Source organism: Neophocaena asiaeorientalis, unplaced genomic scaffold, assembly GCF_003031525.2.
Source record: "Neophocaena asiaeorientalis asiaeorientalis breed wild unplaced genomic scaffold, Neophocaena_asiaeorientalis_V1.1 scaffold302, whole genome shotgun sequence".
Lineage (NCBI taxonomy): Eukaryota > Metazoa > Chordata > Mammalia > Artiodactyla > Phocoenidae > Neophocaena > Neophocaena asiaeorientalis.
Window position 1 is genome coordinate 412,382 of NW_020174038.1, and position 25,399 is coordinate 437,780.

At 44.9% G+C, this 25,399-nt stretch overlaps 1 protein-coding gene across 2 annotated transcripts in view; it reads left to right on the forward strand.

Moving 5' to 3' along the window:
• Positions 1–25,399, forward strand: part of PCSK2 (proprotein convertase subtilisin/kexin type 2) — a 210,987-nt gene that overhangs the window by 147,320 nt on the left and 38,268 nt on the right. For both annotated transcript variants that reach the window (XM_024753718.1, XM_024753719.1), the window contains 2 exons: positions 14,728–14,804; positions 24,746–24,834. In XM_024753718.1, the coding sequence (XP_024609486.1) occupies positions 14,728–14,804; positions 24,746–24,834 (166 nt within the window). The remainder of the gene's footprint in view (positions 1–14,727; positions 14,805–24,745; positions 24,835–25,399) is intronic.

Genomic DNA, 25,399 nt, shown 5'->3' on the forward strand with positions numbered 1-25,399 from the left:
CATTTCCAAATAAAGTCACCTTCACGTGGGGTGTGGGCGTTAGGTTTTTGGGAGACGCATTTAACTCACAAGAAGAACATTCTGCAAACCACAGCCCACCCACGCACCACCTTTTTGCTGTTGTTGTTTGTAAATAAGGCTTATAGGGACACAGCCATGCCCATCTGTTTACATGTCACCGAGGGCGGCTCTCCCACTTCAACGGCAGAGGTGGGTCCTTGGGACAGAGACCACAAGGCCTAAAACACTTACTGTCTGGGCCTTCCAGGAGAAGGTTGGTGACCCCTGAGCTAGAGAGAAACTGGTAAAAGGCTGATCATGAACTGCCTTGGGAGTGAAGCTAAGAACTACGAACTTGACCCCAAAAACTCTGGGGGATGCAGCCCGGTGTTGAGAGAAAGCGTGCGAAATGGGATGGAGAAGTGGCAATAAGAAAGTGGAGTGGGCGAGGGATTTGCAGGCCCCGATGAAACATCTCGGTGATTAAAGAAGGAGAGAAGTTGGGGAACAGGCAGTGGAGGGCGGAGAATGAAATGGGGAATTTTGTGATTTCAGCAGAGTCACTGTTCTGGGTTATGAGAAGATGAAGGAAGATGCTGGGGTGAAATTGAAGGGGAATTGTTGGAGTGGCGGGGAGGGGGTCAGGGGGCCAGATGAGCATTGTCATGGTTCTTAGGAATGCCGGGAACAGCGATGGTGGCGAGGAACACCATGAGTCAAGGGCACGTTGTCCCCAAAAGGTCTACAGCAGGGTATTTTCCTTCCCAAGGGACTAGTGTCCAAAATTCAACTGCTGCAACCCCTGTGCACAGATTGTGTGATCAATGTGGATTCTGCTGTTTGATCCTTGTAGCAACTTAATAAGGTATGTGCACAGCCTCGGAATGAAGGCTGTAATCACTTTTCCATAGGTTATGAATTATGAAGTTGGCTTCCCATCACAAATGCTGTCAAAGTTTTTTGGCTTCAAAACCAATTAAAATGATGAATAGCTGTGAAAGGAACCAGAAGTGCATTTAATCTTTCTCCAGAACAGTGGGGGATCCGTCCTTTTTTTGTGTCACATTTCACATAGGCTGGGAACATAAAATTGGTCTCGTTCAAAGGTAAGATTCAAACAACTTCTTCGTGAAAGGGAACTGATCCACTTCGCTTTTTTCCAGCCATAAACACTGAGATATTTACGTGCCTCGTCATCCTCTTTGCTTATCTCCCAAGGTCACAGCACTCTCTTTCCATCTTCTCCTCTTAGCAAGGTTATCCTAAAAAGAATCACCAAAGCAGAGATTAGCTCTTTGAAGCAAAAAGGGACAAGAGAGAAGGGTGCTGACAAGCTTTTGAGTTTGATTTATTACTGATTTGAAACTGCGTAACAATCCAAAGCCTTGGGGTCCCCACTCCCCATCTCTCTGCCATTTACTATATCTTAGGTCTTAATGCTCCCACCACTCAGTTCCAAGGGCGTTGGGACAACCAAAGTGCTCAGTCTCATAATTTTTTTCTTTATTTTTTATCATAGGAAAGAGCTGTAGATGCCATGCACTACAGAAAGGAGAGAATGAGTCTGAATCAGAAGTCCTAATTTTTAATACTAACTCAACCACTTCTAGCTGAAAACCTTGAGCAAATTACATAACCTCCCTGAGCCTCGGTTTTCATATCTGTAAAATGGAGGTTACAATTCTCAATTCTCAAAACTGTCGTGAGACAAAAACAAGGCCCTACTACAGAGCACAGGGAACTATATTCAATATCCTGTGATAAACCATAATGGAAAAGAATACGTGTATATGTATAACTAAGTCACTTTGCTGTACAGCAGACATTAACACAACACTGTAAATCAACTATACTTCAGTAATTTTTTTTTAATTTTGAAAAGGAAAGAAGAACTGTTGTGAGGCTCAACTGAATTCAGTTTGTGTTGAATTATACACACACTTAGTTTATACATAAAACTGACAGGTGTATGTGTAACAGCAACAGACTCCTGCGTGATACAGTTACTACTCACAGAGCTATGCCTTTGACAGAAGGAAAACATTGTGTAAATGTGTTTAAGACAAAGTCTCCAATAAATAATATTTGGACAGAACAACTCCTTCGAAGAGGTGACTCAGCTATCAGCGAACTCATCTTTGCTATTTTTAGGGCTGGAAAAAAGAGAAGCAGGTGATGCTGAAGTTGTATAATCGGTCGCACGGGGAGGGTACTCAAAGGTAGTGGCCTTGACCTCGGCAGCCATTCCAAGGCAAGCAGAGCCTTCAAAGAGGAAACAGAGGAGCAGCTTTGAGCATCTCTGCAGCATCGTAGGGCCCCCAGTCACAGGAGACGGAAACACAAATTGACTTGTACCTGGCCCCCTTGACAGTGCAAATTCAGACCCCAGAACTGGGTCTCTCTCTCCTCGTGCTGATTTACAGGGCTGCTATCGCAGGGCCTTGACAGCACACTCAGTCTTTGTGGAACTGCGCAAATCAGGCTCGAACTGCCTTTAGCCAGCTGCTCCTGACCCCTTCAATCTCCCACCCGGGGAGGCCCGTAAGAGCAACTACCTGAGCCCATTTGTTGGCTGCCCCGCTTCTGTCCGGGGCCCTGGAGCGCAATCGCTCTCCTTACCATCTTATTACATCATTAAGGCTAAATTCAACTGCCTTTCTTAAACCCCCATCTTTCTTCTCCTCTGCTGGAGTGGTGGGCACTAAACTGATGAAGGTTCCTATCACTGCCCAGAGCTGCCTTTAGACAACTTGCTCAAGGTCACCTTTGTCACTGTGGGGGGCACAGAGAGACCTCAGCAGTAAAGGCTGTGGAGGAATCCAGCAGGGCTGGCCCAGAGCTGAGAGGACTGGCCAGTTCTAGGGTACTCGCTTGCGTGAAGGTCAGGAGCTTGGATTGGCTCCAAGTTGAATCCATACGCAGATTCGGACTGTGAGGCCAAGGAAAGACGGAGCACCGAGCACAGAATCTCAGCATCCCTGCGTTACCTGGGTGCACCCTCATTTTTACCAAATCCAAATTAGGTCTTGCTATACTGTTCACTTTAGCTTGTCTGTACCATTTGTTAGGATCCAGGAAACATATCATTTCTTTTCAGGAATAGAGGCAAGGCATAGAGATAGGTATGTATCATAATATAAACACATTGTTTAATGTTTTAACTCCTATTGCTGTTAAAATGGCTTGGCATTTAGTTTGATTATAATTGCATGTATTTTTAAAGTTTTGACAGAAACTTTATTTTAAGCGGTAGGAGGCAAAAATAATTCAAACTTTAATATTCATCAAAATTGATCTAACAGCAGGAGACCCTTCACTCTGAATTTTACTCTCCTTTCTTGCAGAATCAACTCCCCACTGCCCCAAGAGCCCTCACCTGCCAGGAGCACAGGGAATCCAGTAATATTGTACATAATGGCCATACTTTATCCTGCTTTCTTTTGTTTTCTTTGGTTCATCAGGCCTTCCCTTCCCAACCAAAGGAATTTATTGCAACAGCTCTGTTCTTAGAACTGAACTCCTCCATAGAAAGAACTTCAGCCTAAGAGATGCCAAGAAATTCCTGATGCTCCCAAAATGCCACCCTTCAATCTCTGCTATTAGAGGTTGAGAACTATAGTTTTTCCAATGTCCATGCTCTTCTGTTAGAACGAATAATATTGGGAAGGGCAGTGTACTGAACTTACCCATGCTAAAGTATGAATGGCTTATCAAATTCAATTTCTTTCTGTTATAGAATTTAGGAAGAAGAGGGAGGAAGGGAAGTAGGAGATTAAGGGGAAGTGAACGGGCCAAAGGCAAACATGCACTCGCTTTATGAATAAAAGAATCAGTGTGCACACATGAATTCCCTGGAGATCCTAAAACGCAGATTCAGATTCTGCCAGTCTCGGGTGCAGCCTGAATTCCTGCAATTCTAACAAGTTCTCCGGTGATGTCAGTACTTCTGGTCCACAGACCACACCGTAAGCAGCAGGGGGGCCAGAACTTGAGGAGTGAACAGAGATGTCAGCTCAGTGGTTCTCGACCTTGTCTCATCAGAACCCCTGAAGAGTTTTTGTGTCCTTTTTTAAACTACTGATGCCCAAGCCCCACCCCAGATGAATTAAATCAAAATCTAGGGGTCACTCAAGTATTCAAATTTTTTTTTTTTTTTTTTTTTTTCGGTACGCGGGCCTCTCACTGTTGTGGCCTCTCCCGTCGCGGAGCACAGGCTCTGGACGCGCAGGCTCAGCGGCCATGGTTCACAGGCCCAGCCGCTCCACGGCATGTGGGATCCTCCCGGACCGGGGCACGAACCCGTGTCCCCTGCATTGGCAGGCGGGCTCTCAACCACTGCGCCACCAGGGAAGCCCAAGTATTCATATTTCTAAAAGCTCCCCAGTTTATTCTATTGAGCAGCCTGAGTTGAGAACCACTGTTAGCCAATAAATTCATCGGAACCTCAGGTGTCAGTACCTGGCTGATATATATTAGCTTGTGAGGGCTAAAGGCAAGATACCCCAGCCAAGGGCATCTTCTGCTCCAACGGGAACTTGCTATTGCACAATGCCTGGTAAATAGTTGGTACTCAGTAAATATGTGTTCCATGAAAAAAATAAATGGTCGGCCGAATGCATGAATGATTGAACACCTTCGAAGGCCAACAGTCTACACACTGTCAAGGATTGAATTCACAATGTTGAAATGACAACTGCCAGGGCTGAAATCTGAAGACAGAAAGTTTTTTCCGTTACTCTTACAAACCCCCCCAATAGACACTCAGTTCTCGAGCCCCTGTTTAGGGTGGATCTGCTGGTGACTAGAGGAGTCAAAGCCATAAACATCACCATCTCTTTATTCCAGTGTTTCCCAGTCATCCACCAGTCATAATACACTTTCACAATTTTTGCTACCGGTGCTATTACTTACCTAGCATGTTTCCTTAAATTGACTCACTTTTTTCACACAGATGGATGTATTTTAAAGGGAAACTATAAATCACTGTTTCAAATGGAAAAACAGCCAATATCCCTCAACATATATAGACGTACCTGTCAAAATAAATACAGTGAAAGCAACTCAAGCTGGATGTTCCTGCCTGCCAACACTTGCCCCTGTCAGATAAGAAGATGGATTAGCAAGGAATAGGGAGGAATTAAAGACACGGGTGCACTTAATGGAGGCTTGTCGTTGGCATAATAAGAAGGATCGGAGGGGTGCTTTGCAAGGAGTCACAGTCAAGTTCTGCAGTGCCAGGTATTGAAGGCACCACGTGCAAGCACCTCAGGGAACACCATTCCCAGCCAATGAAGTTCAAGTTGTACCCAGAAACCCAAGGGTCACCAACTAGTGCAGATGGGGCTCTGGAGCAAAAAAGGAAGTATTTCCTAGATCTCAGTTTCTGGGGAATCCAGTCATCCATGTGATTTGTGTGTAAACAGGTGATGTTTGTTTTCCTACTTCTAAGAGGAACAGCATCATCGGCAGAGAAAATCAGAACCTTGCTGTCAAGAGCAGGGGAATTAGCTTTCTCTTTGGAGGCATATTTATTGGTTTAAGCCTTGGATAGAAAAGTCACTAAATAAAACCATGCTGTTATCAAATGAATGGATCAGACAAAGTAAGAGATGAGCTTCCCAGCTCTTTAGTGAAGTGTGTCCCAGGGTTGGGAGGTAAATTCCTATCTCAGTTCATATGCTTAGATTTGGACAGAATGACCCATTGACATTTCAGGGAATAAACCCACTGAATTATTCTTTTTTATTTGCCGGTTGCTTTTCTTTTAAACAACATACGCAGAATGTGACATTGTGATTCTAATGCAGAGGCAAGACTGAGGAGTTAGGGGAGAGGCCTCCGGGAGCAGACTGCCTGGTCTAAGTCCCTGCTGTGCCCCCTTTGTATCTGTGTGACCTCAGGGGAAATAGTCAAGCTCTCTGTGCCTCACTCAGGCTCCTTGCTCCTAGAATGAGAGTGATAATAAGAGTACTACCACATAAGGACGTCACAGGGAGGAGCAAACGCAGACGAAGCATCTAAAAGAGCCCCTTGCACAAAATAAGCACTCAATATGTGTTATCTGTTGTTATTATTATGCCAGAAAAATACACAAACAAAAGGCAATGCAATGAAATCTGTCTTCCTTCCACCCCAGGCCCTGGGCCTCTCCCTAGACACAAAGCAGTATAAAAAGGTTCTTGTGTATCTTTCCAGAAATACTATGCATTTACCATCAAGTGTATCCTTCTCTTCTATGCTAATGGGGGCTCACCATGCACTCTGTTCTACACGTTGTCTTTTTTACTTAATATTTCTTGGGAAGGAGCACATTGCAGGCCATGTACCTTGTTCTTTGCTGGAACTGCAGTTTTGCACCATCATTGATTTACGTCATCCCCCATGTGGGACACGAGCCATTTCTGGTCTTTCACTTTTACAATCATGCTGCCGTGAACACATTTAAACACAAATCTCTCACATACGTACAAGTTTCCCCTTAGGAGAGATTCTTTCAGGTGGGATCGCTTGGTCGAAGAGTCTGTGCATCTTTTATTCTGATAGATATTGCCAAATTTCTCTCTGAAGAGATTACACCAATTTGCACACCACCTACCTATGCACACAAGTATGTCTTTCTTCTCATACTCAGGATAATATTTTAAATTCATCAAACAAAATGCATAGGATAACCAAGGAAAAGCAATTATATTGAAACAGTGTTATCAAAAGATTAAAAATACACTTTTGTGAAACAGTAGTATGTATCCCTCTTTATAAATGCATTAAATAACAAAATCTAGTGCCAGGTAGGAGTGAGTAGAAAAGATATCTCAGCAAATCTGTAATAGTTTTAACGCGGTATGAAAGTACACATTGGTGACAAGCTCTCAGGTACTGCTAGTAATATTGTGGCCTGTAGTCCACATCCATAATTGAAGGAAACGTTAAATTTGAGTTGTCAGCTGGTGAAAAAAAAGATGTAAATTTTTCCCAAACAAGTGTTGGACCCCGTCTCAGAGTCAGCGCTTGGAGGTTAATCACAACGAGTGGCAGCTTCTCCTCCATGCATCGGTTCGGCCCCAGGAATTCATGCTTTTAGAGCAGCTATTAAAATTCATGAGTGGGAACTGGCCTCAATCTAGCCTAAGACAGGCTTCGTTGGCCTTCCGAAGCAGTAAGACGGGCTAAGAAGACGTGAGCAGGCAGAGATAGCTCTAAAGCCATCCAGAGGGGCTTGCTTGGCCGTGTCTTAGAGGTAGTAAGTGCCCCACTTCTGCCTTCAATGTATCTGCTCTCCTACCCGCACAGGGTTTTGGAGAATATTAAATAAAATAAGAGAACGTAACCTGCTTTGAAAAACTTAAAGGCACTCTATTAACTTAGGGCACTGCGGCAACCATTAGGGATTTATATTATTATTATTATTACCTCCTGTTATGTTTAGTTCTCAGAGCCTCCCTCAGATCGGCTGATAAGAGTGACATTAGGGCCAAAGGATGGAGCCGCTCAGCTTTGGAAACTAAAGAGCACAGAGGTCCAGGACGTGGCTTAGGCTTGGTGGTACCTGCCCGGCCTGGCTATCACGCTTCTCTCACCCGGAGACTAATCCAGTGACTAGAGAAGTTGCTGGAATGTCTAGGAGCAAGAAAGAGGTGATGGTAAGGGGTGTCAAATCCACAGAGAACACTCCATCCCTGGAAAAACACATGACTCTGGAAATCTTAGGAGTATAGAAGAAAGATTTCAAACAATTTTCTGACTATGCATCTTTTTGTGTGTGTGTGTGTGCTGGAGAAATGTTAAATTTCATTAAGTTTTACAGCCAGACTTAAGATAGACATAAATCCCTTTAATGCTGGTTTTAGTAAAAAATGAGCTGAACATTGTCATTAAGCCAGTGCATGTGGGAGAATTATTTGAGGAAAATCAAAATAGGCACAGTCGGGAAATTTCCACCGTGACCGTATTAAGTGCAAGTAGATGCAAAGCAAAATTCTTTCGGCTCTAGTGGACTGGGCCCTTTTGCTGCTCAATTTCCATCCAGAGGAGCTTTGTTCTGGGGCAATATGGCTGCAGTCTGAGAGCCTATCTGGGGAAGCTCATTCCCGCTTCATTAGTCCGTGAGCACAGTGAAATTTCAGCTAATAACGTTACACAGCTCCTAGCTGGGTTATTTGATTAAACGCCTTTCGGAAAAGTAGCAAGTTGGAACAAAGGGACATATGCAATGTACTTTCTTGTTCTGAGTGCCTATAGCTGTGGGATTACATTGGCAACGCATCCCATGCCATGCTGTACCCATAGTCACAAATTCCTATTGCCTGGGATATTATGTGAGTCTGGTATTACCTGGCATCTCACAGGGGCCACATTGTCTCCCTGGTTGAATTTCTCTGCGGTCTGGGCTTGTACACGACTGTGACTAGGAGACGCATTTCTTGCCGTGGCTCATAGACACGCTAGTACTTAAGTGCCTTCTTGTGAAATTGAAAAAAGCACCCCTTTCCAGTGGGTGAATTGCAAAATAGCACCTTCTTCTGGGCAAACAGGTTAGAAAATGTGCCCCCTTCTGGGCAGACAAATGAGAAAAGGGTGGCTCCTCCAGGCAGGCGGACCGATTAGTGTTTCAAGCCCCTCCCCAGGGCGCAGGCTTGCGAGTCCAATGCAGCCCCTCATTGCCCCCTTTGGGCGTGGCTGCTTGTGAAGGCATGACCTGCACAGCTGTGCAAGACAGCCCTGATTAAAGATGCCGCTTGCCTCCTAGAGGCGTGGGATAGGGAGGGTGGGAGGGAGACGCAAGAGGGAGGAGATATGGGGATATATGTATACATAGAGCTGATTCACTTTGTTATACAGCAGAAATGAACACACCATTGTAACGCAATTATACTCCAATAAAGATGTTAAAAAAAAATGCCACTTGCCTAATTTTATAGTCAGACCACAGAGTTTGCTCCTTAGTGCTCTAAAAAATTCAATCACACCAACGGACCTTTATATTAAATACATTGGCCTATTAGGAGAGACTGGTATTTTCAGAATGTCGAAGCAACATCAGTTTTAAAAATGAAAGATGGGTGAGCCCTTGTGTAGCAGACACCACACGTGCCCATATCACCTGGGCACATGCCGTTTACTGCAAACACCTGCCAAGGGTGATGTTCTGACCATGGGCACGGACAGGATAATTGTAGATGGAAAGACAGATGAACTAGAGGGTCGGTGCCCCTAGGACTAGCCTTCAACCCGCGATGGGCAGAGGGGCGGTGGGGACAATGGTGGGGCTTCCCCGCCATCCCAGCGGGATGCCCTCATGGCCTCCACAAGTGGGCTGAGCCCCCATTTCTGGGCACAGGAACACCTGATAACCTACTTTTGATTGGTGTGAGGCCCAGGACAGGTAAACTTCAAACTCTTAGCAACATAGTGAGGTTAGTTCCTAGGAGCCTCCTAGGAAGGCAGGACTGGGTGAGATGCTGTAGCGCAAGCCGCAGGCTATCAGCAGGCAGCCTGGGCGCCCAAAGGCCTAGGACGTCAGTCAAGCATTGAGGAACACTTTCTATAAAATAGAGCAAATATTCTAAGATTGGTAGGCTTCTGCCACAACTACTTAAGTCTGCTGTTATATTGTGAAAGCAGCACTACGCAACCCATAAACATATGGACACGACTACGTCCCAATAAAACCTTATTTACAAAAACAAGTGGTGGGCCAGATTTGGCCTTTGGGTCATATTTTGTGACTCTTGCCGTAGGTGATCAAAGAAAGTAGAGGACACAAAAGCAGAAGAAAGAGGTGAGACATCATCCACGGTGTGCTTGCTGGCCCTCGTCCCTTACTTCCTTTTATCCTCACAGCAACCAAGCAGTTACTGTTTTATCATCTGCACTTTTTTTTTTTTTCTTTTTTGTGGTACGCGGGCCTCTCACTGCTGTGGCCTCTCCTGTCGTGGAGCACAGGCTCCGGACGCGCAGGCTCAGCGGCCATGGCTCACGGGCCCAGACGCTCCATGGCATGTGGGACCCTCCCGGACCGGGGCACGAACCCGCGTCCCCTGCATCGGCAGGCGGACTCTCAATCACTGCTATCATCTGCATTTTAAAGATGAGGAAAACCTCAGTTTCCAGAAAATAAGAATTTTGCCAAGACCAAATAGCCTGGGTTCAAAACCAGATCTGTCTGATTTAATGCCTCTCTTCCTTCCCCTACTTCAAGCTGACACCTGCAGATACGTCTGTCTTGTGCTACCCAGCAAGGAAAGTCCACTTGTCCCAGAGGCAGTAAATTCCAGATCTGAGGGTTAAGGGTGGCAGTGCTAGAGCTGAGTTCAGTCTCAAGGGGCTCAGAAGCTCCTCTGAAAATGTTAAAGCAACAAACATGATTGCCACTGGGTCCACCACCAGTTTCCAAGGTGAGACCGGCCATAGCATCAGACAGGTGCCATGTCAGCCTGTGCCTTTGATGGCAGCACCTCAGATATAACGGAGTCAGAAGATTTCATGAAAATAAGTAAGTCCCTTGTCCTTACTTAGCCTAGTGTGTGGGCAGGCCATCTGATGGGAGAGTGCGGCAGCGCAAACAACATCCAAATCCGTAATTATTAAACTTCTTTGTTGAGAGTTAATCTCGCCTTTCTTTCTGAGTATGCATTCAAGTGTTCAGACGCTAAGCCTTAGAAATACTAATTGCTAGAGGGATTTTTTCCCCCTGCACTCAACTCTTAAAGAGAAAATGAGCCATTATCAGAAGTTTCTTCTGGAAATAACTTCCAGGGATGCCCTGAGGTCAGTTTGGATTCAGCCCAGTCGTCCTACTTTCTCCACAATGGTGCAATGATAATTCAGGTTCTTAATGGTGACTCTGAATCGTCCTGATGCTGAATCATCAATGATTAAATTGTGTTCACTAAACAGCTAGTATTTTCTAAAAGAAAATAGACTAATGCATTTTAGGACGAAGTTACAGAATTCAAACCAAAACAAACCTCTGGCTTAGCCTAGGATAGCAGAGCATTAAATCTACAGAGACTCTACTTCCTCCCGATTGTCTATGTTAATGGATATTTTAGAAAATTCCCGTATAATCCAAGACCAGTTTAATTTACTCCTGGGCACAAACAGTTTTATGGACGAAGACATTGTAATTCAGATCAAGAAATGACTCGTCGAGTTTGGGCTCTAAAAGTCTAAACAGAACCCTTGCAACAAATCGCTCATTCTTCTTTCTTGCTATAAACCGTTTGATTTTTTGCCGGAAAACATACAGCCAAAGAACACCTGTTTGCCTTCCTTGATACTCAGCCTCAGCCTAGACTGTTACACAAGGAATTAGCATTAGTCATCAAATTCATTGTAAAGACAAAAAATTAGAGTTCCTAAGTCCTCGTCCAACTCAACATTGTGGTGAATTTGACTGCAGACAATACATGGTCTTTCCTCTTGCTGTAAAATTGGTCTCAGAGTCCCGTGGATTCTCAGGAACAAATCCTGCTGTCTGAACTCTCCAGTTCCTCCCCCTGCCCCCACCCATGTCGCGGCAAGCCATTTTCTCCAGAACCAGAAATCAGAGCTAAAGACCTCGGCCCAGACCGCAGGTGACAGTTGTGAACAAGAAAGGTGAGCCAGGGCGGAAAGCTGGTGAAATAGGTCAGTTGCCTAGGCAGCAAACACAAAGGTGCAGACATTTCTGATTTTGTTTTTCTCTAGTGGAATTTTTTTGGGGGGGCCTCTCACCGTTGTGGCTTCTCCCGTTGTGGAGCACAGGCTCCGGACGCGCAGGCTCAGCGGTCATGGCTCACGGGCCCAGCTTCTCTGCAGCATGCGGGATCCTTCTAGACCGGGGTACGAACCCGCGTCCCCTGCATCAGCAGGCGGACTCTCAACCACTGCGCCACCAGGGAAGCCCTTTAGTGGAATTTAATTTCTATCCAACAACCTGCTGGCACTGATGGTAGAAATTTGTCCTTGGCCAACACGGGTTTTGCTCCCACCCTCCTGTCTCCACCCTCAAGCTTCAAAGGACTAGCACAGCATCAAGAAGAGGCGGCGGGTTCCCGGAGCTCACGTCTCATCATCTGTCCACCATGAAAACTACCGCTGCATCCCCACCCCAATGGCCTCGGTCATCACTTCACGCAGATCCTGCCTGAACCCTCACTGTTGTGACCCTTGGACTTCCTAGGGCAGCTGGTTCTCTCTGTCGTGTTCTCACTAATCCCAGCCTCCCACACAATATTCTGCTGCTTCCCGTTCTGCAGTGAGCATCACAGGAACACGCAATGGGGCGTCCCCGAGTCCCTCAGCTAAGACACCTCACGGAGCGACTTCTGGTCCTCAGCTCCACGCCCCTGTCCTGGGATGAGTCCCAGACCTCTCTGAGGTTGGACATCCCAACACACCCCCTTCCCACTCCAGCAACACAGCTCAGAAGAGAGAGGTAGCGCTCAGGGCTCCCTCTGAGGGCCCTACAAGTGCTACTCAATAAATTTTCTATTCAATTCACCTTAGACTGGGCCATTTTAATTTCTTCTACAGAGAAACAAACCAGGCCTAGCAAATAGTCTTCCAGATCTATCACTTAACTTTCAACCTCAGCTTTGAAACCCCAAAGAAAAACTATTAACTTGTGTTCCTCTTAATATTCCAACCCTACCAGCTCTACCTAAGCATGCTCTTGTCTCAAAAATTCAGGGAAGATTGGGCTAATTGAACATACTTAGGGAAGATGAATAAGTTACTTTCAAAATAGTATCCCTCAAAAGAATTGAGATCCAAATAGCTCAAGAAACATCAAGAAAAAAAATATGCCAAATCTGAGAGGGTCTCCCAAAGACTGGGATTATAGACCAGATAGAGAATTAAACTTTTAAAGGTGAATGAAGGTAGTTTGGGATCTCAGTGGAGAGGAGCAGACCTGGGTATTTGCCAATAATTATGGACAGTGGAGACAGGAACACATCTTCTCTAAAGACTAGGATTTAAAGGAAGACCTAGATTCTAGAACACAGGATAGCCATGTTCAATGCCCAAGATAAGTGACTGGTCCAAATTTTGAATAGAAAGGTGGGGGAGGGAAAAATGAGGAATTGTTTTTCAATGGGTATGAAGTTTCTGTTATGCAAATGAATAAGTTCTAGACCTCTGCCATGTAGCAGTCAACAATACGGCATTATACACTGTAAAATATGTTCAGAGGATAGATCTCATGTTAAATGTTCGTACCAAAAAAAAAAAAGAAGGAGAAGAACACACAGACACAAAAGAACACAAGGAAATTTTGAAGGTGATGGGTATGTTTAGTACCTTGGTTGTGGTGATGGCATCATGAATGTACACATATCAAGATGTAGACTTTAAACGTGTGGAATTTCTTGTATAAGAATTATACCTCAATAACGCTAAAAACTTTTAAGTTAAAAATTTTTTAAACAAATTTCAAGGTGACTTCTGCCCCAAGCACATTTTTTAAAATAAATTAGTGTTACAACTCTGGTCATTCCAGCTACTGACGGCCCTTTGCTATCCAACAAATGGAAACAGAAACTCATGGAACTTGTCAATTTGCTCTTAAAACCATTATGCCACTAATACATTAAGTTTACAAACTAAAGTGTTTTGACTCATAAAAGAGCACAGTTCTCTAAAATGTCTCAGGGCCCACGGAATGGAGAAATTTCCCAGCTGGAATATGTATCTAACGCAGTGTTTCCCAGCCCAGTGTATACTGCGGACCAGGAAACCACCCGGGGTCTTGGTTGCACACCTCAAAAACCAAGGAGGGAGGTTGGGATGAGGAGAGAGGAGCTTCACGGAGCTCAGCATACCTGGGCAACTGACAGGCAGAGAGGAAGGAAGGGATTAGCCATCAGATGGTGGGGGACCATCTCCCATCATGGACCAAAATAAAAGGCTGACCAACTGAAGACCTAAACGGACAAATTAAAGCATGAAATCAATTTAAGTGAATAGGTAATTGATTTCTGTGGGGAAAGACTCTCAATGGGAAAATTGGAGGTATTGGACTGAATAGAATTTAAACTTCTCATTGTATCTTGTAGCGCTGAGGACTCCTGTTTGCAATTATCTATTTTTTGTGGGATTGATGTCTGTCCCCACAGCCAGGCTGTAATTTACATGTGGGCAGGGATGTCACCATTGTAGTCCCATACTTGGGAAAGTCCCTGGCATATATTAGACTCAATGATATTTGTTGAGTGAATAAATGAGGTTGATATCATGGCCAATGTTCAGGGCTTGGGTTTAACACCCGTAAACGTAAAGGAGACAAGCCTCTGTCAGCCTGAAGCAGGGAGCTGGAGTGAGCTCTGCATAAAGTAAGAAAACTCTAGAGGCTGCCTCACTTGTGACACGAGAACTAGATCCTTCTGGCCATCGATGCAAGGAAGCTTAACGAGAGTCCTGGCTTCCGGGGGAGCCCCACTGACCCACAAGTGTCACTCAGCTTAAAATGGAGACAGTCCTGGGTAGCACAGGACGCAAATTTGCTAACCCTTTGAGGGCCTGGAATAGGATGGGATGAGGGAGCCTGGAAAAGAGGATAACAGGAGGATAGAATCCTTCACGGACGCACGTCTGCTCTGTCACCTCTTCAAGGGCTGGTCCAGAGAGAATGTTAACATAGCCCTCCATGGAGGGACCATCCACATAAGACGGCTGCATCTCTCGGATCCTCTCGCGCCCGTGCCTCTGGCTTTATGACCTAATGACACACCTTGTGTTTTGCAGAACGCCGAAGCAAGCTACGACTTCAGCAGCAACGACCCCTATCCTTACCCTCGATACACAGATGACTGGTTTAACAGGTAAATGGGGCCTCCTGAGGTGTCCGGGACATCAAGGGTGGGGTTTTATTTCGCTCTGTTGTGTTTTTAAGGCTTAAGTATCACTAGCAAAATGCTCTCAATGCCTTGCTAAATTATACGGTGATTGTTTTTCCTTCTTTGTGGCTACATTCTCTAAATTCTTGATTTTTTTAATATGGCAACACTCCTCTAGAATTATCTCTTGACTATTTTGTTCTGTTGAACTAGGAATTATTTGCCATCTTATTAAAGAGAAAAAGAAAATAGGAATAATAAGAAACCCTTTCTCAACCCACCACAAGGTGATCGTAAACACATGGGTTTTACTTGATCTGTTGAAACTACTGCAGAGAGCTCTTTCGCCCCAGGGGTCTGTGTCTATATGTTTTTGAAAAGTGGTTTTGCTGTAGCCTTATAACAGCTCGTGTAGTCCCTTTTGACAAAACAGTAAGCATAATTGGCAGAGGTTTGAGGTATTTTTTTAACTGAGGTATAATTAGTTTCAGCTGTACCACATAACGATTCCATATCTGTTTATACTGCAAAAAGATCACCACTGTAAGTCTAGTTAATATCTGACACCACACATAGTCACATAAAGAAACTTTTTTCCTTGTGATGAGGACTTCTGAGATCAACTCTCTTAGCAACTTTCAAATATGCAGTACAGTATTGTTAACTCTGGGTTTGAAATACTTCTTGGCATCCTATTAGGCAACACTACCCGATGAATGGTTCATCCAAAAGTGTGGTTTTTCTTTGGCCTGTTTTGCTACAAAACATGTAAATGCAGTCTCTTTCTTCTCCAAGTAAAATTCTTGCCTGAGTTGTTGATCACATGTAAGAAATATCAAGAAATTAAGGCACGTGGCTTGTTCAATCAAAATTGACTCAGTTCTTACTGAGGTACAGATGTGTTCAGGAGGTGTCCTGGATAACTGGTCCTGGAGTTAGAGACTGGTGCAGAAGGCAGCAATCTGAGAAGGCCTCATGGAGGAGGTGAGGATGAAAGGTTTGGACAGGTTGCTAGGAAAAAAGAGGAGAGATCTTGTGACTGGGTCGGAAACTGGGCGTGGGGCCTAGACAAGGACCATTCTCCCATTGCACTCCAGGAATGCCGCTGCCCAGAAGCTCTGAGAGACTTGAGCACTTGCCCTTGGCTGGAGCAGGGTTTACTGCCCAGGCAGTCTGAGCCTCCAGCCTGCCAGTTTCTTCAGGTGTTCTCTTCTGGGCTTGGGCACCAGTCCCAACACCCCCATCTTTGCTCAGCAGACTCGGGGCTCTTGGATAAGCTAGTTTCAGCACCGAAACTCCAATGAAAGGGCTGCCCGATGCGGACCAGCAGTGGGCTTGCTGCTGCTGCAGCCACACTACCTGCCACACAGGCCAGTTAGAATGCAGAGGCAATTCCTGCCCAGAAAAGGCCACACTCTCCATCATTGGCTTCTCACTGCTGTGGAAAGTAGAAAATAAAACGCTCTACCAGGGGTGCTCTCAAGAACAAGCAAGGAGAACGTTCCCCTTGGCTGGGAAACTGAGTTTAATAGCCACGTGTCTCCCCTGGGCTTTCCTCACACTTTAAACCATCATATCTCCTCTCTGTGCTTATAGGTTAACTTGCTTTCCTTCAAGTGTACGTTTCTTTAAGAACACACTTAAAACTCCAAGCCAAGGACTCCTTATGAAGGCAAACTTCATACATATGCAGAACAGCTTTTAGGGCACCTGTATACTAGAATTCCTCGCCCTGTGCTTCATTTGATTTTGTAGGATTATTCCTTTTTCAGCAGAGCAAGTGTATTTATTCTACCGTGAACCATTTGATAATTGTATGCGGTATCTGTGCTCCGGGTATGTATTTGAAACACAGTGGAGAAATTTGGAAAAGGAGTGTAATTTCCTCCTAGCTTGCAATCAGAGAAATACAGACGACCAAGCAAAATAATAATGGCCACAGCAGCAACAATAACCCAAACTGCAAAAAGGTAGAAAATAATACATATTTAATAAGCATCAATAATATGCAACACAGCTGTAACTGATTTGCTATGAGGTATCAGGATCTAGTATCACATTTTTTTTCTGGCATTCAATAAATATTGATTGGCTGGTTGATGGATGGGTGGCATACTTTCTCAGCCATGCCAAGTTGTTGAGTGCCCTTGACATCTGTCCATTTCAGAGCTGCCTGCTTCTCCCAAGGTCTGCAGCTCACACTTTGTCAATAATCTTGCAGCCTTGCTGGGTTTTAGGTCAATGTTTGGTGATGCACTGCAGATCTGTATTCCATTGCTGTGCTGCTGTCCATAAGAATCTCTCTTGCGTAGCATTTCTCTGACAGGCATATACACCATTGAAATGTCATCCCCACCATCGGGCATATTTACGGAGCATCTCAGGGTGCAGCACACTCTATCTATTTCGCCCTAAAGAGTAAGAGATTCTGGATTAGATGCGATTCCTGGTCACAAAAAGTTTACTATAAATTCAGGAAGAGAGAAGACATTTATTATTCAAGCAACCAAAATGAAGGGAAATATGGATAAATGGATGCCAAGGATCGTCTGTCTCTGTGTGGGCACGTTTGACTGATAGCATTAGTTAAACCTTCAAATAAGAACGATTTTCAGTGATTAACTTTTTTAAATTAAAAGTCATTTTTCATTCTGAAGAACCCAATAAACAGGCCTAAAAAGAATATGGGGGGAAAATTGCTCTCTCTGGTTGGTTATTAGCACAGTGATGGAAACCAATACTTTACCCTGGGGACACGTAAGGGCTTAGAAATAGACAAACATCTTTCCCTTCTGTCTTTACAGACTAATTCTGAAATTGCCTCCTGAATAACAAAATCCAAACTGCCTTCAAAGACCTAATCTAAGTTTTTCTTTCATGTGAGCGTTGAGACTACCTCCTAAGCCGATATCAGCTCAAAGGTTGCTCTTTGCAATCAACCCCCTCTCTCTAGCCAATCCAGAGTACAGTGAAATCCAAGAGAGTTTAATTTTGTGAGCTCTTCTGAGCCACTGGAGAAATACACAAAGTTGTGAGTTTTTAAAAAAATTTCTAGTCCGCTGCCTGGATAACACAAGTTTTCATTATTTAAAATTTCCCCTTCAGCTAAAAGAAATAGACGTAACACAGATTTGGGGTTGTGGAGAGAATCATACAGACGGCAAAAGAAATATCTGTATTTTGGTATAATCATTTCTACTTTGGAAACTAATGTTTGCCATATGGGGGGATTTTACGGTCCTTGGGTGGTAATTATTCCTTGCTTAAGAGACAAAAATACAGTAGATTATAATGGACAAAGGTAGTGGTATATTGATCGCCTGGTACGGAATAAGTGATCCCTGAATCAGTTTCCCCTATCTGTAAAATGGAACTAAAGCTCCACCTTGGAGGTTTGCATGAGGGACTAGAGGGACAGAACATGGACGATGGCTCTGGGGATTTTTATGAGCCGGGCCTGGAAGCAGCATACATCCTGTCACCCACATAACATCAGCTGAAATTCAGTCACTCGGCCACATGCACGTGTGGGGGAGGCTGGGAAATGGAGCCTAACCGGATCCCAGGAATAAAAGAAAATGAGCTCGGTTACCAGTTAGTATGTTCTGTCACCACCAAAAATCGTGTGGCAAAGACAGACCATGTTGTAGAAGAAAACCTAAGCCAATGACCCTAACCAGTGAGTGAGCCAAAGAACCAGTGAAAGTTGCTTAAACCACTAAGTTACTTTTTGAATTAGTCAGGATTCTGCAGAGAAAAAGAACAAATCAGATATGTATATAAAAAGCAAGAGATTTGTTTACGGGGTCTGGCAAGTCCAAAATCTGCAGGGTGGGCTGGCAGGCTGGAGACCCAGGACAGACGAGCTGGAGTCCAAAGGCAGTGCTGGAGGATTTTCTCTTACCCAGAGAAGGCTGGTCTTTTTGTTCTATTCAGACCTTCAACGGGTTGGATGAGGCCCACCCACACTACGGAGGACAATCTGCTTTACTCAGAGTCCACCAATTTAAATGTGAACCTCATCCAAAAAACACCTTCACAGGAACACCCAAAATAATGCTTAATCAAATATCTGAGCACACCATGTCCCAGCCAAATTGACACATAAATTTAACCATCACACTTTTTATCTGCACATTTCTGAGCATCAGGAATACATGATATATTTTTTTAAGATTTTATTTTTTTATTTGTTATCTATTTTATACACATTAGTGTATATATGTCAATCCCAATTTCTCAATTCATCCCACCACCACCACCACCCACCCCTCTGCCACTTTCCCCCCTTGGTGTCCATATGTTTGTTCTCTACATCTGTGTCTCTATTTCTGCTTTGCAAACCAGTTCATCTGTACCATTTTTCTAGATTTCACATATATGCATTAATATACTATATTTGTTTTTCCTTTTCTGACTTACTTCACTCTGTATGACAGTCTCTAGGTCCATCCACGTCTCTGCAAATGACCACAGGCTCAGTTGCTCTGCGGTATGTGGGATCCTCCCAGACCAGGGCTCGAACCCGTGTCTCCTGCATTGGCAGGCAGATTCTTAACCGCTGTGCCACCAGGGAAGCCCCACATCTTCTTTATCCATTTGTCTGTTGATGGGCATTTAGGTTGCTTCCATGACCTGGCTATTGTAAACAGTGCAATGACCATTGAGGTGCATGTGTCTTTTTGAATTATGGTTTTCTCTGGGTATATGCCCAGTAGTGGGATTGCTGGGACATATGGTAGTTCTGTTTTTAGATTTTTTTAAGGAACCTCCATACTGTTCTCCATAGTGGCTGTATCAATTTACATTCCCACCAACAGTGCCAGAGGGTTCCCTTTTCTCCACACCCTCTCCAGCATTTGTTGTTTGTAGATTTTCTGATGATGTCCATTCTAACTGGTGTGAGGTGATACTTCATTGTAGTTTTGATCTGCATTTCTCTAATAACTAGTGATGTTGAGCAGCTTTTCATGTGCTTCTTGCCCATCTGTATGTCTTCTTTGGAGAAATGTCTATTTAGGCCTTCTGCCCATTTTTTGATTGGGTTGTCTGTTTTTTAAATATTGAGCTGCATGAGCTGTTTATATATTTTAGAGATTAATCTTTTGTCTGTAAATTCCTTTGCAAATATTTTCTCCCATTCTGAGGGTTGTCTTTTCATCTTGTTTATAAAGGTCATGCTTAAGAACAGGGGATCGGAAGCAGCAAACCTGTATCTGAATTCTGGTTTTGCCTCTGAACTGAGAAGTGACTTAGTATCTTGATGCTCAACTCCTTCTTCTTTAAAATGGGGATAATGATAGTTGTGAGAATTAAATAAAACAAAGCCTGCAGCACTCTTGGCATGGTGCCCACCCACGGTGGGTGTCAGTAAATGAGAGGTGCTATATGCATGCTGCCCCGTCCATCTCTCCCTGAATGGAGTCACATAGAAATGCATGCTTTGGCTGGAAAGGGCAAGAAGGGTGGCCAGTCACTCTAGTGAAAGGTCAGCAATGTGGAAGAAGGGGCACTGTCTCTCTGGAGATGTGCCCCCTCCCAGAGTCGGAGCAGGTCCTCAGGGTTTTCTTGGACATCTCAGCAGCCACGGCTGTAGGGAAGCCCCAGTGCAGTCATCATCAGGGTCCAGGCTTAAACCCCACCCTGCACAGGTTAACCTGGGATTGTCTCTCCAGCCTTGCTTGTCCAGTGTATCAGTTATCTATTGCCAAGTAATGCCACATAACAAATCATCCCAAAAGTAGTAGCTTAAAGCAATAAACACTGATATCACTCACAAGTCTGTAGGTCAGCTGGACGGTTCTGTTGATCTGGCTCGTCCCTGCATCCAGGGTTGGTTGGCAGGGAGGCTGGGGGCTAGCTGGCTTAGGATGGCCTCTCTCGCATGTCTGGGGGACAGCTGGCTGTCAGCTTGGGTGACAGGCATGAGGGGTTACAGTCTCTCACCATCCAATGGGCCAGCCTGGGCTTGTCCACATGGCACCAGGGCAGTTTCAGGAGAAAGAGCAGCTGTGGTCCTCTTGAGGGCCAGGCCCATCCCTTCCACCACATTCTTTTGTCCAAAGCAAGTCACGAGGCCAGCCAGACTCAAGGTAGGGGAACTGTGCTTCCCCTCTTCATGAAGCAGCAAGAAAATCACTGCCAACGGCACAGGCCCAGGGTAACAGTAGATCGAGGCCGTTCTGGCAACATGATACCCCTGACTCCTGTCACTTGCCTGCCGGTGACCTTTGTCAGAAGGAGGCCATTAATTAGTTAAAGCACAAAATTACGGGCTTGGTTCTATAGAACCAGAGAGTACTCACTAACCCTCGTCAGCGGTTCAGGTCTTCCAGGGGCCAGACGATGGGTCCACACCAGTGTTGGATCTTCACCAAAACCCAGTCTTCTTGCCCTTCCTGTGGAGCACTGTTCAGTAATCTATCTTATAAATTACTTTTGTTCTGAATACGTCGAAGACGTTTGAAAAGATTATAACTTACTCAGATTTTGTTAGATAACATCTTTTTTGCCAAATCCCACTCTTTTGTGAGCTAATCAGACTTCTCACCTGGACTGTTTTATTCAATCAGCCAATCAATAAACATTTACTGAATTTCAAAAAAAAAAAAGGAGGCCAATCAAGCCACCGAGCTTTGTCCCTCCTCCCCACACCCACAGCTATTTCCACTTCTGACAGACTCGTGGTTTACTCTAGAGACAAAGGGGAGCTACTGAATGTTCTTGAGAGAGCAAAGGGGCCAGATGAATATGGACTTGCAAAAGGATTCTCCTGATATTCAGAAGAGCAAGCTCGTTCTCTGAGATGATCAGGAAAACAGGACTGAAGGAAGGCACTCAAGGCCGTGGCGACGGAGCCGACAGAGGCCCAGGGGTGTGAAGAGGCCTGGTGTCACCAACAATTACAGGGAGCCACTACCCGCTTATAATTAGTGTCGCCTAATTTAGCAATGAAATGCTTTTTCCCATATGTTCCTCTGGAGGGACCACGACAGTCATCTCCCCACTTAAAGGCCAAAATTAAGGATATGGAAGCATTCAGTGTCTTTAATCTGCTCAAGGAAGTTCGCACGATTTTGTCCTCCAGCCTTTCGTGAGCAGTTTTAGGGCAGAGAAGGTCTGTCACAGGGTGGGAGGGTGATGGGTGGTCCAGTAGCTGACCCTGGGTCTCAGACCTGGCCCAGATCCTCCGATACTCAGCTTTGACATCTGTGAAATGGAGCAGTACCTACTCCTGCGAGGGGTAAAGGGGGTGCGACAAGAAAAGCACTGACTGTGGTCCCTGGTGAGGAACGACTGCCGCGTCCACAGCAGGTGCTGTTGGCCCTCCTCGCTCCTCAGAGCAGGGCCCCCCTCCACCAGCATAATGTGTGCTTCACAGATGTCGGTCAAAGCATCGACTGTTCCAGGCAAGGCCTCGGAAAGGAGAGCCTGGCAGGGCTGATTATTAAATAATAAGGAAATTAGTGCTCACTCGAATTAGAGGTGGCACTGCTTTTTAAACTTTTCTTCACATATTTATTTGGGGCTTCCCTGGTGGTGCAGTGGTTGAGAGTCCGCCTGCCGGTGCAGGGGACACGGGTTCGTGCCCAGGTCCGGGAAGATCCCACATGCCGCGGAGCAGCTGGGCCCGTGAGCCATGGCCGCTGAGCCTGCGCGTCCGGAGCCTGTGCTCTGCAACGGGAGAGGCCACAGCAGTGAGAGGCCCACGTACCACAAAAAAAAAATAAAAAATCAAACAAATATTTATTTGTTCAGCATGAACCAAACAGCAAGGGAGCCAGCCAGATTTAATCAGTGTCCATGCAAGTTCCATTTGTAAATATATATGTGTGTGTATATACATGTTCTCTTAATATGGCGTGTATTTTATATATTTAAATATCTAATATGTGGATTATATATAATGTGTAAGTATATATACATATGAATATAGAAGTATATAATTACAAATACATAAGTAGATAAAAGTACAACTATATACTTGAATATATACATTTAAAGTCTACATACGAATCAATATAAAATGTGTATGTATATGTTTCACTTTATATAGATACATGTGTGTATACTTCCATGCTGTTTTTCAGAATTTTATTTACCATTTTCTTCAGCACTGAGAATAAGATGAGGGCCATGAAAGCCACGTCCATGGTAGTTTCTCCCATCAACTTAAACCATAACTAAGTCCCTTCTCAAAAATCTCACATGAGATCTACCAAAAACTTACAGGCAAGAAGACAGGGGTTTACTCAGTCAGCACGTGGGGTCTTCACAGAGCTTCCACCACAGGGCTGACCTCTGCAGTCATGACGAGGTCTCCTCAGACACCACATACAGATTTCATTCTTGTTCCAAAGGGAATTTTGAGTCTGTGAGATGTGTAGCCTTCATGGAGGCAGGATTCACTTTTGCTCATATATAGAGAGAAAATATGTGTGTATATTTTCAGTCCTCCGATGTGATTTTTTAAGGGCGGGTGTGAGCTTTGCTTGCCCTAAGGGAATGTGGCAAAGCGTCTACACTGCGGAAATCAGGACTTCTTGGGCTACGCAGCCAATAAGTCCCCTTCCCCACATCCCTTCCTGCACCCGCCGTGTGAGTAGTGAGGGGGAAGCCAGTCCTCACCACCGTCCCTCCGCAGGCCAAGCTGACACTTTTGCAGCCGACTGCGTATTTAGCTGCTTCATGGGCCATTAGGATGGACTTCCAGGTTGGGGCTGGCCATTTCCAGTGATGTGTACATTGGACCACTCCTCCTCTTGAATGCTGTTTGGGGTTAAAACACGGCATTCTGATTGACTTCGAGCTTATGCAGGGTTCAGTTCCCCGTTGCCGTTTAACAAACGGCCCCGAAACCTAGTGGCTTTAAAGAGAACATCTACTAGCTCACAATCCTGCAACTTAGGTGGGCACCTGTCTCTCTCCATGTGCTGCTGACGGGGTAACCCGTCTGGGTCTGGGGGAGGGAGGCCTCCAGGGACCTCACCTGAGGTATGTTGGAACAATGGGGGCTGCCCGGCTGCACTCCCCGCGTGGCCTCAGCTGTAGCCCAAGCTCCTCTGTACGGACCCTGGCCCAGAGGCTAGAGGGCATCTTCCCGCTGCCTCCCATGGGTCCAAGCCAGCCACCAGGCCGGCCCAGTTCAAGGGGAGAGCTGTTTGGATTCCTTTGGTGTAACGGAAAAGGGAGCAAAAGGGAAAAAGTTAATGAAATTCCAGTGTCTATTGCAGAGAACATTCTAGAACATAAGCCCTGAGAAGGCCTTGCTCAGAATTGTAAGGCCGGCAAACTTCAGAAAGATTATCTAATAGACGCTTGGGATTCTTAATCTGGCCGGCCTCAAATTCTGTGGACCCCTCGAAATTGAATGCAAACAGTTACCAGTGTGTGTTTACTTGATTCCAGAGCAAGGTGGGGGATTTGTAGCATTCAGTATGTCCTAAAGGAGGCTATAATCCAAAAAGGTAAATAACTTTCATCCCACAACTGGCAGGCAGCATTCATTACCTGCCTGTGGACAGAACCAGCCTTGAAAATAAACACCAGCCCACAATTCTAGCGCTTAAAAAAAAAAAAAAAAATCAGCTGTTTCAACCAGCACCAACCTGTCTTAGATTGTGTCTCCTTTTCACAGAAAGCCTGTAACTGTTTTCCCCAGTAAGACACTTCAAATTTTAAAGTAAAGATCACCTCTCAAGGTTGAAAATGTTCTGAGAAGACTCTTCATGGTAGAAACAAGCCAAGGTCAGGAAGGGCAGCTGAGAATTGGAAGGGGTCGAAAGGAGAGACACAGATGGAAAATCCAGGGGCCTGGGTTGGCTCCGGGCTAACTGAACCATTGAAAAGAACCATAGATAGAATTTAAGGGATCTTCTCCAAGTCGTTTGACACTGTATCTGACTTGTCTTTACTGTTCTCTGCAGCCATGGGACCCGATGTGCCGGGGAAGTTTCTGCAGTCGCCAACAACAACATCTGTGGGGTCGGAGTGGCCTACGGTTCCAAGGTCGCAGGTAGGCTGTCCCTGCCAAACAATCCCAGGAGGCATCACACTCGGGTCTTGGGTCTGGCCACTGTGCGGCAAAGATTCCCAGTGGAGCAGGAGAGCGGGGACTGGTACACTTAGCAAGACTGAAAAACATTTTTTTAACTTAACCTATATGGCAAGATCAATAAACTTAAAAAATTTTTAAGGTGCACAGATCATGAGTACATAGGTCAATGAAGTTTCATAAAATGACCACATCCATGTAACCATCAAGAAACAAAATACGACCAGCACCCCAAAGCCCTCCTTGTGTCCCCTCCCAGTTACTGCCCATACACACAAGAACAGTCACGACCCTGATTTCTAACAGCAAATGTCAGTTATTCCCAGTTTTTAAACTTTATATAAATGGAATTGTACTGTCTGTACTCTTTGTGTGTCAGTATCCATAACATCTTTTTTTTTTTTTATTGGAGTAGAGTTGATTTACAATGCTGTGTTAGTTTCTGGTGTACAGCAAAGTAATTCAGTTATACATATATATGTGTGTGTGTGTGTAGATATTCCTTTTCATATTCTTTTCCATTATG